General features: G+C 38.2%; 1 protein-coding gene across 2 annotated transcripts in view; it reads right to left on the bottom strand.

The window, feature by feature from the left end:
- SLC24A3 (solute carrier family 24 member 3) overlaps positions 1 to 18,985 on the bottom strand; it is a 243,400-nt gene that overhangs the window by 190,209 nt on the left and 34,206 nt on the right. For both annotated transcript variants that reach the window (XM_072140635.1, XM_072140636.1), the window contains exon 2: positions 5,117 to 5,269. In XM_072140635.1, the coding sequence (XP_071996736.1) occupies positions 5,117 to 5,269 (153 nt within the window). The remainder of the gene's footprint in view (positions 1 to 5,116; positions 5,270 to 18,985) is intronic.

Consider the following 18,985-nt stretch of genomic DNA (forward strand, 5'->3'; position numbering starts at 1 on the left):
GGAAGACATCCATCACATATAATCAAGAATTCAGAACTGTTTTGGCAAGGAGACCATGGATGGAGAGAGAACATATGACAAATTCAATAGATGTCCTGTTATATGAAGTTTTAATTGAAAACCTTCAGGGCAAATGCTGGCATTCAAACAATAACGGGCATATGCCAACACACCAAAAAGAGACCTTGTCTGACAAGGTGTGGTCTGGTTTCTGATATTGGTTTTATCTGGATTTGGGCTGTTCAGTAAGAGAAATGAACTGACGTGTCCTTGTTGGAGGATTTCCTAAGTAAATTTATAGTGTGTTCAGAATTAACTGGAAACCATTAAAGGAGACATTTAGCGTCTGGTGATTGATGATGAGGATAATTAAAGAATTTGTAGTAAAATTACTGTCATCGCCTCCAGCCTGTGGCTTTTCATATTCTGTGCTTATAATACATATGTAATAGCCAGAAATGGTCACTTTAAATACACGTTACATATTCCAGTAGAGGATAAATAAAATGCTAAGTTTTTCTATTTTCCGAGATAATGATGAACCTCAATTTTAACTCAACTTCAGTTGTAAGAGTCCATGCACACATCCCCTGTGTGGCACTTATATGGAACGGGCAAAGCCCATTCATCACCATTTTGACACTTCAGTGCACTTTCACATTGATGTGTTTTTATGTCAAATTTAGAGTCATATCCAGTTACTGTATTGACCCATAATGAGTAAATGTTAAAAAAGACCTGTCGCCATGTCCAAAATGCTCTTGGTCCTGACCAATTTGGTGTAATTTTTCCCCAAAGATGTTTATACACTAATATATTTATATATAAGATAATTGTGATATTATACTAGATCATACAAGATAATGGGGCATTAACCTTTATTTTTTTTCTAGGGTTGTGTCTCTGTGCTGATAATAAGTTACCATCCCACATTTATGAAGGCTTGTATGCCAGTTTTTTTGGTGTACAAGCCTTGAAGTAATCTCAACTCTGACTCCATGGCCTGGAACTACAATTTTTTTAACCCTTATTCTACCTCAATGCTATGTGGTCGTGGAGGGGGAGCATGTCCAAACCCTATCAGGTTCAAATTAGAGCAATGTCTGTCAGGACATAGACCAGAACCTCCTGATATATTGAACATGGCCGGAGGATGCGATTTAACTATATGTTGGTGCACAATGCATTCAGGAAGATTTATCAGAAGTGTCTCAGAGCAAAACTATTCTAATTGCCCAAGTCAACCAATCAAAGCCCAGCTTTAATTTTATTAACAGATGTGGGAATAAGTCAGCAGGGCTCTAATGGGCAACTAGAAAAGTAACACTCTCACACACTTCGGATAATGCATTCCTTTGGTAATTGATGTATTAAGCTTTGAGACAGACACAACCAAAGTAAAAACTGTTTAGACTAAATATTTATTTTATGGATGTTCTCTAGAACATGTCGAATCAGAAAGTCACCCAATTCTACTTTTTTATATTAAAGCCATGTTAAAGAAGACACATGAGATGGGTAAAATAAGTCTATAAATAGACATTTAATTGAAAATTAAATCCTGAAATTTTTATGTGTATGTTTTTAAATGTAACCAATAAGCTAAAGCTTATATAAAAATAAGTTTTTATATAGGACATAGAACAAATCAATAGTATGCTACACTGCATGCTGAGCTGTGGAGTTACTCTCCTTTGAAGCATTTCTTCTAGAGAACTGCTATATTACAGTGTGTTACAGCAAAGTGCCTACATCTTTGTTATACTAACAGAATGGATTTTGTATGTTAAATGCAGGAACTCTTAGACTTGTGCTACACATGTAATTTGTACTACTACTACAATGGGGCCAAGACTGTGACACACAATGGCCCACATTTAACAAAGGTAATGCAAACTTTAATATGTGAAGATTGCCTATGGATTGTGCAGAGTGCGACAAATTCATCAAAACTGGTGCTTGGTCTTCATCATTTTGGCGCCCCTTGCACTGCTCGGGAAGTGGGCACCAAATTTTTTTGGTGCTCCTTTAACATAGAGCGTGCAACACAATTCTGTCGAGTCGCTATATTAAATGTGGTGCACGGTCCAGAACGCCCCTTTGGGTGCAGGATTTTGTGACGCGGTGGACACAGAGCAGCCGCCACACAATATTGGCGCAAACACTTCAGAAATATATGTTCAAGCATATGCAAGTTCTTTTCGGTACAAAGTCAGACAGAAAAATGATGCAAAGGATTTAATAAATGTGACCCTACGTATTTTTAAAGCCATGTTACATCTGCAGTTTTGTTCTTTTGCCCAATCATAGTAGCAAAACAAAAATTATATATAACACAATCAAAGAATGTCTACCTCATGCCATGATAAATTTTTGCCACAATGTGTCAATTCTTTCTTTTTTTATATGAACATGATCTTTATTAACTATATAAATATACATCATATATTATTCACCAAAAGTGACTGAAACAACCTTCCTAAAGGCTCCCATAGACATTGGACACAAATGAACCAAACCTGCTGATTTTGGTGGGTTTTATTGACCATTTGCTATGTGAAAGATAAGAATTGGGCAAGTCAATTGTCCTATCTCTTCACAGCCACAGCTAAAGGTGTCTCACCTGTATTCGTCTCACCTCATCTAACATGTGTGCGTTCAGATAAGATGATCATATATGAGTTGGTTGAAAAAATTTACAGCTAAAAATTTTGTTACTGGATTTTGTTAACAGATTTTTCCTTTTCAGCTTTTTTTCTAATTAAAAGTCAATCATTTTGTAAAGGGGTGGAGTTGAGCCTAACGCAAAGATAGATGCACCTGCAGGCACAGCCCCGCCCCTGGTGCACTAAGCAACTCAAGTGCATTAAAAACATAATTTTCTCTGGACATTTTCTATAGGAATGTCTACAGATCTTATAAAATTTCCTACACAATGTTGGTTTTACTTATGGGGCGATTTGAGAGCTGGTAGCTTGCCTTTAATAATAAAGGACATGTGAATGTGCATGATATAGGAAAACATGCCCATAATACATTGGACCAGAAACTCACAGATCCTACAACTTCAATGTAGACAATGTGGTTAGTCTAAGCAAAACAGGAAATTTTTCTAAAAAAAAACCCCAAAAACTTTGGCATGGTGAAGGAGCTACAGAATGACATGTATATGAACAGTCAGACATATTACTCAGGTCAAAGTTCATGTGTACATATTGTGGCCAGTTCATCAATTCCAGGGACGTTTTACTGGCGTTTGTTCTGTGGTTTCGCAGCCAATGCTCAGGAAAGCTAAACCTTGTATAGTGCATTCCATACAGTCTTACATCCTATATTTGTCTTCAGCCCAGAATATATTTTTACATCTTTATGCAAACCATCTTTTCTCAGCTGGTTCCTATTATTCTATATACTAGAATTTGCTCATGTCCTGAATTATTTCTGGTATATTTTGCAAGAACACAGAAGATAAAACAAGCCAAATAGAAGCCAGATAGTTTTCAATGTAGGACCTTTACTTATGTGATTGGTATTATCACGATTTATTTTTAGATCAAATATGCAGACATTTATGGAAATGACTGTGTTCTATGGAAAATGTGGTATAATTTAGAGCTAGGACTCATATTTGAATATATAATGAATTTATAAGTAAGTGCAACTCAATTTATAAATCACAATACAAACTAATGGTCAAAAGGTCATAGTTACAGCGCTCCTACAGGAGAAATACAGTATGTCAGCTGCTGCTTATAATAAACAAATGCTATATAATGGAGAGATTTAGGAGATCTATCAGTGTCTGAGAGCAGAACAGTTCTGCTCTCAAACACTTTTGATAAATCTTTTCCTATATTTGAGAATGTCTACATTTTTAAAGGTTCTTTGGACTGACTACGAGAACCAACATGTAAGAAAAAGCTACAAAACTCCAGTAGATTTCCACATACGGTACCATTTATAGGACATTCCAGCAGCTGAAGCAAAGCTATACACAGTACATATAGGAAGAGCCATGTCACATTAGGTATGTGGGGTATGTTCTCTCTTAAATCTTTTATAGTCACAATTAAGATCACCTGTCAAGGGAGAAGGGACAATTTTTCTCCTAAAGCAATGTCTATAAAATTCTAAAAATCTTTTTCTCATATAACCCTTTAAATTTGGATGACACCAACCAACCTCTGTATCACCTGTAATAGTGACTATGACTACTGTAATACTTGGCTGTATTCTCTGGTATTTATATTGTTCAGAACCACCCAGGATTTAGGGGGGAAGAAAAAAGCAATACCCAGTGATTGCTTAAGTTGGTAAAGCTATAGGGACAAGGCAAAGAAGAATAAAATAGGGAAATCAAGCATCGATGCTTGGTCTTAAAGGGGTTGCCTGGTAAAGGGGTTCTTGTATTTTACTAGAGGTAATATAAAAAATTATATACTTATCTCATTCCATACCTCCAGTCTTGTAGTGGGTATGCGGCTAATTTGAAGCCTCCACTAATCCACTGTATACCAACAAAGGCCATTGATGATAGAAGGCACTACACTATAAGACTGTACCACCTGGGACTGAACCAGAACAACCCCTTTCTGAGAGATAGGTCTTAAATCCATTCAATATTGACCATTAACAAGTAATATTTTAAAACTGTATAATTGCATCACCTAGTACCTTTAAGTATACTTAAAATTCGGGAACATACCGCACACAATAGAATACCAAGTTGTAAATATTAAAATTTTGAGCATAAAAAAGTAAATGCAGTGAAACCTTCATCTTCCATAAAGACTGTACAGGACAGTATCCCAAATGCATACTTTTTCCAAGGCCTATGCCATTTGGGACCTGGCAATGGTCAGGGTTTTGGACTATTTGTTCAACTATGTCTTGGTTATTCCTGCTAGAAATTTTCAATTGCCATTCACAAATTAATGGGGAGAATAACAGAGAAACCTGCACAGCATTATGTAATGAATACAGTTCTCTGTTATTGTTACATTATAAATACATGCTAAAACTGATATCATACTTTAAATAACACAGTAGAAACTTCAATAGACCACAATATTGGGCAAAACAGTAAACAATAGTATGACATAATAAAATATCTTACCTGGTTCAGTACAGTTCTTGCGATGCCTGTGTTCTCCTTGAATTTCAGTGAAATTTTCATCATCCGCCCAAAGCAGTCCTCGTCCATTACTATTGGCATTGACATCTAATACATTTCTCTGGTTTCTATGTAAAGAGTTGTTTTCTTCAATACCTGTAAGAAGAGTACAAAGTAGACTTAAGCAAAGTGTCTTTGAAGATTACTCAGTCTAAGAACCAAACCTTACTCATTCTTTCTTCTCCAGCCTTTTAGGTATGATGTAGGAATAGTACTTATTAGCATTATTATATTAACAAATCAACTGCCCCTATTTATTAGATCAATGTCATGTCTAAATTTGGCAAATTAAGTCCCTTTTCCAAGTTCTGCTCCACACCAACAGAACCCATGTAACCCATGCTTGGGACCTTGGAGATCAGTTGGACCACACACAGTAATGCAGGTTCTGTGATAACGTTGCTCTAGGCTCCAAAAATGCCAAATCTGCCTCTGGACCTTATAGTCCACATTCATATTTTACTTCCCTTTTTGGGTTCTCATTACCAAATCAGATCAACCTTAAATGGACCTTCACTCTACAGACTTTTTCTCTACGGTTAGTCCACCATGGAAAGTTGCAAACGAGAAGCAAACTATGCCCAAGCTAAGAGGTTCAGATAAAGACTCTGGTTGCTAATTAACTTGTATCCCTGACAGTGTAGAAAAATACTGCTTATTCAATTTCTCTTCCAATTATCTTTTCATTTCTGCATTTGGCCGTAGTGAATACCATGGCAGAAGACTGGCAAAATAAGAGACCTCAAGCTAAAACTCCTAGCTAATATTTAGAAGGTAATTTCCCTATAAATACAAAGGTCTCCTCAGTCAGACAGTGTAGACTAAACATCGGATTCACAGGTCTGCAAAGAACAATTAGGAAAAATGAAACATAGGGAACAGTTATGGAAACAATTTGGATGCCCCCAAGATAATAGGTTTTAAAGGACACAATGTCATTAACTTTTAGATTCTCCAACATTTTGCTTCGGCTTCGACAGTCGGCTTGTGCAATGTTCACCACAATCATTGTGCAATCTTCATATAACAAATTCACAATTATTATCCTGATGACAACTGTTACTGTCTGGGGACTGAGCTATCCCTAACTTCAAACAGGCCTCGTGAGCTACACATGGAAATCTCACATATCCTTCTACCTCGCAATGTCTATGACTCATGTTTGATCAGAATAAGTAGCATTCATGCCTAAGGCTCTTCTTCCACTGATGCCGGCCAGAGTCAGCGGCTTTGAAACAATTACACAGAGACAATTGAGTTGCGTAGAAACAAAATGCATATTTATAACCTTTGCTGGGTCGAAGCTGCTTAGTACGTTTCTTCCGCATACATATTTATAAAGAGGAAGCATCTCATTTATGTTTTTAAGATGTTTTTACATTTTGTTGAGCTTTTTTTCCGGAGTTCTCGTTTCAAGAGATCCGGACGATTTAGGGAGACTTACTTACTGGCAATGCTTCATGGGTAAGTAAATTAGCTCTCCTCAAGAAGAAAACTCTATTAGCTACAGGTAGGCAGAGCAATTGATACCAATGCAGAATAAGGCATATTGTGTGTGTGAGCATATCACTTCTCCCCAGTTCCAATAGCCGTTTTTTATATATATTTTTTCAACTACCAGTCTTGGAAAACTTACCCCTGATTCTGAAAATGACTGCCATAAGTGCAAAGATAACAACATTGTTCATTTTGAATGTGCACATAGTTTGTATGCATGACATAATTGTGACTCAGATAAATCCTGTTGGCAGGTGTTATGTGGTTTTGGGGAAAAAAATCCCTTTAAGAACAAGGGAAAACGTATGTTGTTGTTGAGCTATAGAATGGCATTCCACTCTACCCCATGCAGTTGAAAATTATCAGTTTTTATTTAGTTGGTGGGTATTCTGTGCAATGTCTCACACAGTATTAACATTGGGTGTGGAGAGTTGCTATTTTCACGTGTCAGGACCTGCTTTGTAGCAGGTGACTACACTACTGATGCTGCCACCCATCTTGCTGCAGATGGCGCCGCCTGAGGCAAGAGGCTCATTTCATTAATGATGCACCCCTGTTTGTGATTCCCCGCAATATTTTGAAAATGAGCAGTAGGTTCTTAGTATACATTGGCTCAAACAGTATAAGGCTTATTCACACGAACGTTGGGGGACATATATACGGCTGCAATCTTGTGGCCATATATACAGTATGTCCCCCATAGGCCGGCAATGGCTCCATGTCCTATCTTTCCCCATGTTGCAGTGCCGTGCGCCAGGCATCGATATGGATACAGGAGGGGTCAACTCTCCTCCTCTCCATCGCGGCCTGGCAGGCATACGTTAGTGCGAATGCAGCCTTAAACAACTAGCTGTTTCACTGCAATATCTGTATCATGAGTAGCACAGCACCCACAGGGGAACCTACCCTGCAACCTCCTGTAGATAGGCTAAGCCCCAAGACTTTTACCCAAGGTTTTACCTCCCCCAAAACAAAACACCACAATTATTGCAGTCACCATGCGGTACCGCACCATGTAAACAGATTTTTCATGTCCCACATATGGACACAACTTTACATAGTCTCCTCCAGTATCTTCTATGACAGGTAGGTATTCTTTTATTCCACATATTCCAGTATTAACCACAAAGGGGAAACAGTTTGTGGCCCACCTTGTAGAACTAATGGTTCCAACTTCTACATCCTTAATATATGATATGTCCATCGCTGTAAGGGTAAACACTATTAAGATAGATCACATTAAGAGCACTTGTACAATTTTTCATTAGATCTAATGATTCTAGAACAACGCATTTGATAGGATTTTCACATCTGCAGTAGTGATATAGGAAAGCGGCTCTTCCTGTCAATCCCAGTAGACATAACGATCTCCACGAAAATACATCTTTTTTTATTATTAACCTTCACATTTAGGGCCTTTAAGCACAAAAGGGTTGTTTTCCTAACAAGATTTCTTCCAGCACATACTATAATTGCTTGCCCGGCATACAGCAATAATATTGTACTTAGATGAATTCCCATATGGAGGAGGTAAGGCCCAGCCCCCAGGACAGAAATGATAATCATGACCTTAACAATAAAAGCAAGTTGTAGAGCTTCATTCATAATTCTGCTATCTTCTGGGAAGATGTTTCATAAAGTCACTAATGTCATTTGAAAGATATTAAGACTCATGTGAAATGAATATTAATCCTTGTTGGGGCAATTACTATTCTGATATGGTTTTCGATCATGAAATATGTTCTACTATTTCCAATGAATAATTATGATGAAAAGCGATCAGAAAGCGCATCCTCTGAAATGATTATAAGCTTAGAGTATGGAAACCTTATTTCCTAGCAATAATTATAGTAATTTAACACTGGAAGTACACATGGATAGATTTAATCTCATTTCTTCTCATTTAAGAAAGTCCGCAATACTGTACCCAGTACTCAATACGTACTTAATGTGCCATTCCACTATTTGACATATGGTAGATTCTTCTAGGGTTCACTAATTAAAGTTCAGTAGAAAATAATAGTACAGTCACGAAGAGAGAAACTAAAATGACATTTCTTAATCTCACATTACTTATTCAGATGCGGCTGTAAACTCATTTTGGGTAAAAGTAGAATCAGTATGGGATTCAAATCAGAATCCTATAGAAACACCATCCAGATTAAGCAGCTTTTGCCACTTATAGGACTAATTCTATGGATGGCCACTTCATTCACTTTTAAGGGAGTGACAGAGCCCTTTACTTGGCTTTCATGAAATAGAAGAGAATGGAGCAGTAAGCATCCCTACACACCCTCATCCCAATGAGCACTCCGGATTCCCATTTCTTGTGCTCACTTGTCCGCAATATGCACCCTTGTAATCAGACAAATGCACATAGAATAACTAACCAAAAAAGAAACAGGAAAAGAGGAAAAAATGCCAATGGCCCTGCAAAAGCTAATGTAATAATAATCTTTATTCAATGCATAAGTTCAATAAAGGCAGTGATAAAAGTGATATGTATCAGGAGAGACAAAATGAACAAACCAGGTAACATAACCACAAATTCATGATTACCATGTAAAATAGGATGCACTTATGAGAGTATAGCAATATATTATGAGGAAGTAAGTGGCATCCACAATATTAAAGGGCACCTGCCATCAGTTCTCTGTGCCTCCAACTCATGAATAAGCTGGACAGCTGAATATGATAATGACTCGTTGGACATCTCACGGGTCATTTGCATACAGCTTTAGGACCTCATTGCTTAGCTTTACAGGCATTTAGAGGGACAATGAAGAGATAGAGACAATGCTCTCTAATGGCAGTTTATGAAAATATATTTAGTTTAGGGGGTTAATTTGCATGACAGGTTCTCTTTAACTTTATCCAAGATGGAAGAACATAGAACCATACCCATTCTTCTAATGGAAAGCATCATAGAGCTACATTGCTTGCAAATCAGAACTCAACTAAGACTTCTACACCAACACCCAGTACTCCTGATTGGTAGCCATGAACACAAGACTCAACAACCTAATATACATGGTTTCCTATGGGAAAAGATTCTGGTCACAATGAAAACTACACTGGGCTCATAGTGACATTACAATTGTAAATGGGACACACGTCGCACGCCTTATGTATACACAAGATAATAATTATTTAGACTAGAGTAAAGTATGTCCTCGATGCATCATCTTTGGATGGTCGACATCCCATGGGACTGCTGCCTGTTTTTACAAATTTATGCTACATTTGAAAAGTGAGCAAGTCTTAGCCAAACCAGCATGACTTGGAAGTCCTTACATCCAGCACTCCCCAGGAAGTGATAAACTGTTCTCATTCTCATGATACCAAATAGGAGTGTATATAGTGTATATGATAACGCATCTGTATGTGTTTTGCATATAACTATTCAAGCGCAAATCCCTAAGATCCATATATTTCCTTGATCTAGTTAGTAAGCCGTCAACCGGAAAAAATAAGTGAACAGCCCGCAGGAATAGCAGCTTTACAATGGGTCGACGGGAGGCAATGTGCATTGAACATCTGATGATGGAACCGAATAAGGAATGTGAGAAAATAGATTCTACCTGCAATGTAATAACATATAAAAAGTGAGATCTATATCCCTACAGAAATAAAGGGAGCGCTGCCCCCGCTGACTGCACACATTCACTCTTATAAACATACAATTCTTCAGACATCCCAAAAGTAATAATGGAAGATAAAGACAAATCAGATAGGACAATTCCTAGTCATGCCGATGAGGAAGGCTGATCTTTTTTTCTCTGCCTACATGCTGTTTCGTTACTATTTATGTTTGCTCCTAATTTCCATCTGATATAGATATTTATTATTCATCGTGAAGCAGCTACCTGGGGTCTTAATTGATGACCCAAAATTATTTATAACTTTTGCTTTTCCATGGAGAAAATGTATACAAGTGATGTATGAACATTACCTAAAGGGATTTCCACAATAAGAACCATATCACCTTCCATAGAATAGGAAGCCCCCATTGATTGATAGTAGGTGGCTTAAACCTCCAATTTGAAAGAAGTGGATTCATGTCAATGCATTCAAGATTCTATGGGGTTGTCTGGCTTACTTGAGTACTATATTTGTTTTTTTTTAGTTGCAGATATTTTTTTTTTTTACCTAACCCTGAAAATAAACAACTAGCTTACTAGAGGTGGATACTGGATCAAAGATGGTCACCTAGTACCCATAGATAGGTACTAAGTGGGGTATTTATCACGGCTTCTGTGATAGCACTTGCAATTATTTTGCCCTTTCCGCCACCTCCACGCCAGGGGGGCATGGGGGAGCATCAAGAGGGGGCCCGGCCAGTGGGGAGTGGGTTTTCCTGTCCCCGCGGTTCCGCACTCGCTGCTGCTGGTGGATTTTCATACGTGAAAGTTCGCTAGTTGTGTTTATTTCTATGCCAGGCCCTACACCAGTGCTGCGCAAGAACCCGCCAGATACATTGAGAGGCCGGAGGCTCTTGATGTATAGGGGAGCACCTGGGCAGCAGCAGGCTATTATATGACCCCCTAAATGATCATGAGTTATGTGTTATGTAGTAGTGGCACAAAATCACAGAATCTCTATGATAGGACACAACATGGTCCCTAAATTATTGATTTACATAGATAAACATAGGGTAACTAACAATAAACACTAAACAATTGGATTTAAATATGTAAATAACTTTTACAGAATGTGTAAAGTCAAACTTCTAGTTTGACCCTAAAGAAGGAAGTTTATTTTTTTTAATTTTGCCCAGGTACAGCCCTTTTACAAGTCAATTTGGGACCCTAAACCACAGGTCCTTAAAGCCTGTATGCAAGCTCCACTGAGAATTCTGGTTTAATTTTATGGTCTACCGTTATACTTGTATTTATTTGGGACAGAGAACTGGTGAATTTTATAAAATTGTTATATAATATATAACATTTTCTCCTCTCTGAGAAAGATAATCTACAGATTAAGTATTTTTTAAGGGCCAGTAAGAACTTGACCACCACAGTCAATCAGTGTCCCTAATTGACACTTTCAGGCCAGTGACAATGGATTGTCACCATTAAGCCATTGATTATCTAAAGAGGTCACAAATCCCAGAATCTTGGAAGGGAAACAGGTCAAGTCAAATTTTGTGACATTTTAGGTACTAAGAATATAAATGTTAAACCTGGTCAAGCCCTTTAACCAATGACAAAATGTTCCACTACTAAAATACTGAACTATAATACCTTAAACAGATACTATAACAAAGTTCACTATGCTGTTTAATGTAGTATATTATTATTATTATTATTAAATGATTATTTATATATATTATTATCTCTATATCGGCTGTCCCTGACTTAAGGGCACCTGACTTAAAGACGACCCTAGTTACAGATGGACCTCTCTGCCCACTGTGACCTCTGGTGAAGTCTCTGGATGTTACTTTAGTCCCAGACTGCAATGATCAGTTGTAAGATGTCTGTAATGAAGTTTTATTGATAATCCTTGTCCCCTTGACAGCACAAAACTTTAAAAATCCAGTTGTTATTGGGACAAAGAAAAATTGTCCGAAGCTACAATAATAAAATATACCAGTTACGACTTACATACAAATTCATCTTAAGAACAAACCTAAAGAACCTATCTTGTACGTAACCCGGAGACTGCCTGTATAGTATAACAGTATCATAAGATTCACGATGGAGTAGGGGCCACTGAGAAGGAGTGAGGCTCTGACAGGAAGAAGAGGTTGAATTGCCACTGCAAAGAATTAACCCTCAAAAAGTGAGTGGCCCCAGCGGGGTTCTACCTCATGTGTTAAAGGTATATTGAACTAATTTGGGGTATACTGTATATAAATTTTACAGGAATGTTGCCTCGCTAAGTTATGGAAAGTTTCACATATTATACCTGTCCCAAAGCTGCAAATGGTGAGCAATCTGGAAGACTATCACCCAATTGTTATGACGTCACACTTTAAGAAGACATTGGAAAGGCTGGTACTTGCTCACCTGCAGTCTGTAACTGATGCGTTTTGTCTACAGTTTGACTAAGGTTGGGAGTGGAGGACGCAATCCTTTATCAATTTGGAAAGAGCATACTCTCATTTGGATAAGAATGGGGTTTCTGTTTCTCGATTTCTAAAACATGTTTACTACTGTGCAGCCCAAGATCTTAACGTGTACAACTTAATCTAATGAAATGTATTAATGAGTATGAGGAAATTGCTTATCAAACACTTGTCAGTGATGTGGGTGCTCCCCAGGGAACTGTATTATCCCCTTTTTTGTTCTCTCTGTTTACTTCGGACTTCACCTACTTTACTGAATCATGTAACTTCTAAAGATATGACATTGTCATTATGGGTAATGTTTAGGGAAGAGGGAGGAAGTATGAAGGGATGTAATTGACTCAAAGAGACAGAAATAGATTGGGTGGAGGCGTAGAAATACTTGGGAATTGAAATAGATAAATACTTTAATTGGAAATACAACTCGAACAAGGTGTACAAAAGGGGGTTGTCTGGTCCGTTCTTCAGCAGTTTGTTTTGGGTCAGGAATGGGGACAAGGGAAATAGCATTAGTTGGTGGCCAAGAGGGCGAGAGGGGTCATAGAGATTAAACACAAGTGGTTGAACTGAGGATTCTGGCCAAATTCAAAGCAATAACAAACAACCCTTATGACCCATTAATTGAAAGTCTAGATCTGAAGAGCAATTTCAATGATCGGTTTGTGTAGGTAAAGGCCAGAAAGGAACAGCAGGGAAGATCCTTTGTCCACTTCACTATAAAATTGTTTAATAAGGAATTATCACGCTTATGCTCAGGCAATGATTGATGATGGCAACAAAACAATGGATGAATTGTAAATATGTACTGTTCTGTTTTTTGTCTCTTGGTTATAAACCCATTTGTTTTTTTTATTGCTGGAGCACTTTAATTTCCCCAACTAGGGACCAATAAAGTATTATCTACCCATCTATCTATCTATCTATCTGTCTATATTATCTAACTATCTATATATATAAATATATATTAGTGCACACAGTATAATATTTTAAATCATATTAGTAATGGCTGTGAGTGTAATGGGGAAGAGAAGAAAGGTAATTAATAATAAAAGACAAATAAAACATGACTCTGAAGAAAGAGTCAGTGACCCCTAGTCAATCACACAACCTTTGGTCTCTTGATGAAATAATAGAGCAGACTATTGTAATGAAGAGTAATAGTGTGTGCTTACTCAGCTAGTCTACAGCTCATAGCGCTTCTCTGCATGGTTCAGGATCATGCTTGTCTTTCTTGTACAGTATTTTATAACATCTTAAGATCTTGGCAGATGGTAAAAGCTTGATGGAAAAAAAATAACAGCAGAATCCTAACCAGTGCCTGTACATTAATAGGTTGAGATTACACAACCTTACAGAAATAATGTGTCAAGAATGTGAGTTGTGGAATTTTTAATGATCCTTAGGTTGGTCGCCCACAAATGGGTGATATACTGGGGCACATTTACTAACAGTGCACTAAATGCTGTTTGCCTTTGTAGTGTGAAGGGTGCGCCAGATCCAGGATTTCTGGTGCTTGGTCTTCATGAATCAGCACAGTTCCGACAAAGTGCACCACTTTTATTTTAATGCACCTTTAACATGGGGCGTGCAACACAATTCTATTGGAATTTGCATGATAAATCTGGCGCACGGTCCAACTGAGCACCGGGACGCCCCCTAATTTGTGTCACATGATGCCTAGTGCAGCTGTGCCACTAAAGGGGCCACTAAAGACATTTTTTAAATACTTGTGCAAGCAGTTGGCACTGAAAATAACATGCACAGTCTGACAGAAAACTGGCACAGAGCCCTTATAGAGTGGGTTTCTCAGACAAAACTCGCCCGTGGGGAACTGGACTTGGACTGGTGTGACTACTTTCCATTTTTTACTCCGAATTACCTGAGCTGCCATCATTTTGTAATGGGGTGTGTACAAAACAGGTTTTACATGGAGGAAGTATTCAGAGTATGAATGTTCTCCATTTATACTATATAGATACAGGAAATCTGATGGTAGATATCCTAGCCGCTTAGTCTGTATTCAGATGTATTGAAATCAGAACATCTTTATAGTATACATACATACAAATATACTGGCCTCAGAGGGTAAAATAAACCATTCGCAACTCTGCAAATAAACCAAGCCATTTGGTATGAACATCTACTGTACACAACTACTGTATGTGTCTCTCTTCCCACAGAATACATACAAATAACGTAAATGTGATTTAATCCTACATGCTTGTCTTCACATATTCCAGCATCATCACACCATCTTAGTTACATACTGTATTGGCCATAGGCTTCTAAATGCTGACTACTTTCATACCTTAAAGGTTTGAAGTTACTTATTTCTATTGTGACAGCCATGATGTTAACAATGGCAGCTCTACTTATTCATAAAAAGAGTGTTCCGGTAAACTTTTTTTTGGTATATTAGAGGTAAAGAAGAATTTCAGAACAACACCAGAATAATGTTGCTTTCACAATGTCTATAAAGGGACTGAAAAAAATCAAACAAAGTTGCGGAAGCGTTACGCATGAAAAAGAACCTCGATCTGCCCACAGCCACGATCGACAACAATTTTGAGTGCAGATGTGACATGGTTCTGTTAGACTGAACACTAACTATTGATGAAGTAGCAAATTATCTGCAAGTTAGTTGTGCTTCTACCTATAAAGTCGTCCATGGATTTGTTCATTATTAGTTAGAGGGTGAATGGCAGGCAGTGTACAGAATGGAAACGTCCGCCACTGTCTACTAGGAAAAAGTTTATAATCCAACCATCAGCAGGAAAATTGATGCTTGCAATGTCAATTTGGGACCCTAATCCAACCACTGCTGTAGTTTAGGGTCCCAAATCGTTCTGTATATAAGTTTTGTGTGTGCTCAATTAAAAAAAACCATTTATAATGACAGAGATGTGAGTCAGATGAGGCACATCGGACTCACTTTAGAAGATCCTGCAATGGCGCCTTCTCTCGAATTGTGAAAATCGAAGCCAGGGCATTATCCCGGCTTCACTGCACATGTGCCATAGCTACAGTGCTTGTGCAGTGAGGCCATGCAGGCTTCTCTAGCTGCAACGCTCAGAGTTTGTTTTTTTTCATGCAGCCATGTAGAGGGAGAATTGTGCGATTTGTAATAATCTACCACCGGTCCATAAGGACCTGTGGGTGGTTTAGAGTAGAAAAAAATCACCCTGATAGGTTCCCTTTAAGAAATTGGTGCACGGCATTCTCATCCGTAAAGTGTTTTCTGAAAGCATACAGAAGCTTCTGCAACAATGGATAAAGCATGTTGGACTGTGATGAAAAATGATATATTTTATAACTTTATTGACTCACCCTCATTCTGTATGGGTTGTGTAAAATATGTGACCCTTTTAAATGGGAGTAAATCCTCTTCAAACCCCTAGGAAAAAGAGCTTTCCTTAAGTGTCCATTCTATTTTGGATAAAGCGCTGCCTCGTTGTTGGACCTACAGTTCTCTGACGTGAAACTAGACATTGGACTACTGCACATGTGTGTTTTGTCATCATGGCTACAACGACAGTACAACAGTACAGTCACAAATTGACTTGTTATGTGGAGTATTCGAATAGACAGGGACAAGAAGGACCCCTTTAACTCTTGAGATCACCTTTAATTTTGACTGACCATATGTAGTACATCATTTTGCTCAGGGTCATGAGAAGTGAACCAATTAAGGGACACTCCTCTATGTCACCCTTATGTCCGAATATATATTTATGGTAAATAACACATTGTAAAAGTTCTTTTACTATATTGTGTTTGTTAGGTTTTCTTCTCCTTATTTAGGGCCAAAATTCTCCAGTCCGTTTTAACAAGATGCAGCGATGTTGTTACAGGCACTTTGCTGACAAATAGAACTTTCTAAAAATGAACATAATGTACACACTGAGACGTTGCATTGGTATTAATGCTTATCAGGTCTTAACTCCGCACTAAAAGGACCCACCAGAGTAAACAGAAATTTGGAGTCCATCCAGCTCTGGGAATTAAAGGCTGTGTGTGTACGGATCTCCATCTGTTTCCAAATCAATAACGATTCCTTTTCCAACAGTTTTATTCTGTAACCCACTTCCCGCATCCAGAGGCTTTTATTTGCACTATAAAAACGCATTGACTGATGGATTTTCCTCGTTATTTTTTTAGAACTTCCAAGATTTGGATACTCAGTTGTAAACTTGCCTGGACGGACATCATAATCTCCCAAACTTCATTTATAATATTTACTTGGCGGCTTACTGGAGCGTGGAATCACTTGCAATTACATCATTTCACAGCAAAATTAAAAACATTATCTGGAACTGTTGTTTTTTTTTTTACAGCACTTCAAGAACCCACATGTCAGCCACACTGTTCATATATCATTTGTGTTGTCATCTGTCTTTACATGACTTTCTATACTCTTAATTCATGTCACCAGCAGATCTAGATATTTGATATCTAATATTAAGAATATTAAGAACTTACATCACAACTTATTGAAAATGATGGGTCTGCAACGTCTCATTGTGGGAAAATAAGGATGGAAATGGCCATATTTACCATTATTTCCAATGGGGACAATGTTGTAGCTTCTAAGTTTAGACGGGGGCCTGTAGGTGATTTTATGCAGCCTGATATAGCTACATGCAAATACATGCCAGCAGAAAGCTTAATGCATCAGCTCTTCACGCCACAGCACTTTCGGTCTGATGAAGGGCACTGTCCCGAAATGCGTTACCATACAACTGGATTGTTTATCATTTTAACTGTTTCCATAAATAAAAAAGAGTTGGTACAATGGATGTATCAACCTCTTGATAAAGGCTCCCCTCTATATTAGGTTACAAGCACACCCTTTAAGCCCCACTTTTTTCCTCTCTCACACCACATGCAAATACCTAACACCCATCTGCAAATTCCCAATACATGACACATCTATTTTAATAGTTGTTTGCTTCCTTTGCATTTCCTTTGACTGTTTCTGACCTGAAGGGTCCTGTCAGTAAGCTGCTGACTGGCCCTAGGCCTCAGTAAACAACAGGATGTTGCAAGGTGACTACAGCCCCACAGTATTTTAGAGAAGGTAGATCCATGGGTGATAATACTGCTTGGCTACAACTGTGGAGTTTGTCACATAATACACAATGCCTGAGATGCTGAATATCTGTATGATGTACAGGGAGGATATCGTGTTATGCATCACTCATTCAAGGATAGCTTAGGGACCCACCCAGGGTCAGCTCCAGGTTTCAGTAGCCCCCTGGGTGACAGAGCATCAGTGGGCCCCTTTACAGTAAACTGACATGGAAGCACTCAAAATTGGAAAACTAAAACTGTCTCCTGTCCTGAAATATTCCATAGTTTCTCATACCAAACATCCTCCTCATGGTTATTTTATGTAAGCCCCCTTCATACCCTGTGGATTCATTAGATACAGCCCCCGTCACCTCCATGGATTCCTTATGGACATCCTTATGTGGGCCTCCAGCAGCTCTCGGCCCCGGCACTTGCCCAGGTATGCCCAGTGCTGGCGCCAGCCCTGGACCCACCAGTGGATTCACCATTGAGACTAGACGCACCTTACAGACAAGATCAAATTTTCCTCCTCCACCTAAGTTTTTGAAAATTTTCTTAATTTTCTATTACTTTTACGAGTCTCTATGACAGTTTAAGTATATGATACAACTTTCACCTACTGTAATAACTGTGGAGGAAATCGGACAAGTCTCTGTCACCTTCTTATGATAAGGGAACATAAGGCCTTGAGGCAAGTTTATGTTTTCAGTGTCAATTTCCATTTTCTATCACGTTTAAAGTTTCTGCTTCTGTAAATTCCTAAACAGCAATTTAGACACATATTTACCAAACAGATCAAGACTTTTGTGTGTATTTTACACATTGGAGAAAATTCCCCTTGTGATTTGAGACAAAACAAATTAAGGGAAAAGACCACAATTGGCAATTAGTGAAGCGTGTATAGGCTTTACTTACTGACACTGCTTATGTAGAGTACATTATATACTGTACTATGTACTATGATTCACTGACAGCAAGATCTAAATTGCTTTACACCATGAAATAAAACAGTTTCCCAGATTTACTTGTCATGTTTCATTTACATGTCAGGCTGTCAATAATATAGCAAGTCGACTGGCACGCATCTGCATAAGGGCTCTTTCACATTGGCGTTGTTTTTCACGTCCGTGGTTCAGTGATTTCCACGGATGCCTCACAAAGCCATTGATTTCTAG

Source organism: Engystomops pustulosus, chromosome 3 (genome assembly GCF_040894005.1).
Source record: "Engystomops pustulosus chromosome 3, aEngPut4.maternal, whole genome shotgun sequence".
Classification (NCBI taxonomy): domain Eukaryota; kingdom Metazoa; phylum Chordata; class Amphibia; order Anura; family Leptodactylidae; genus Engystomops; species Engystomops pustulosus.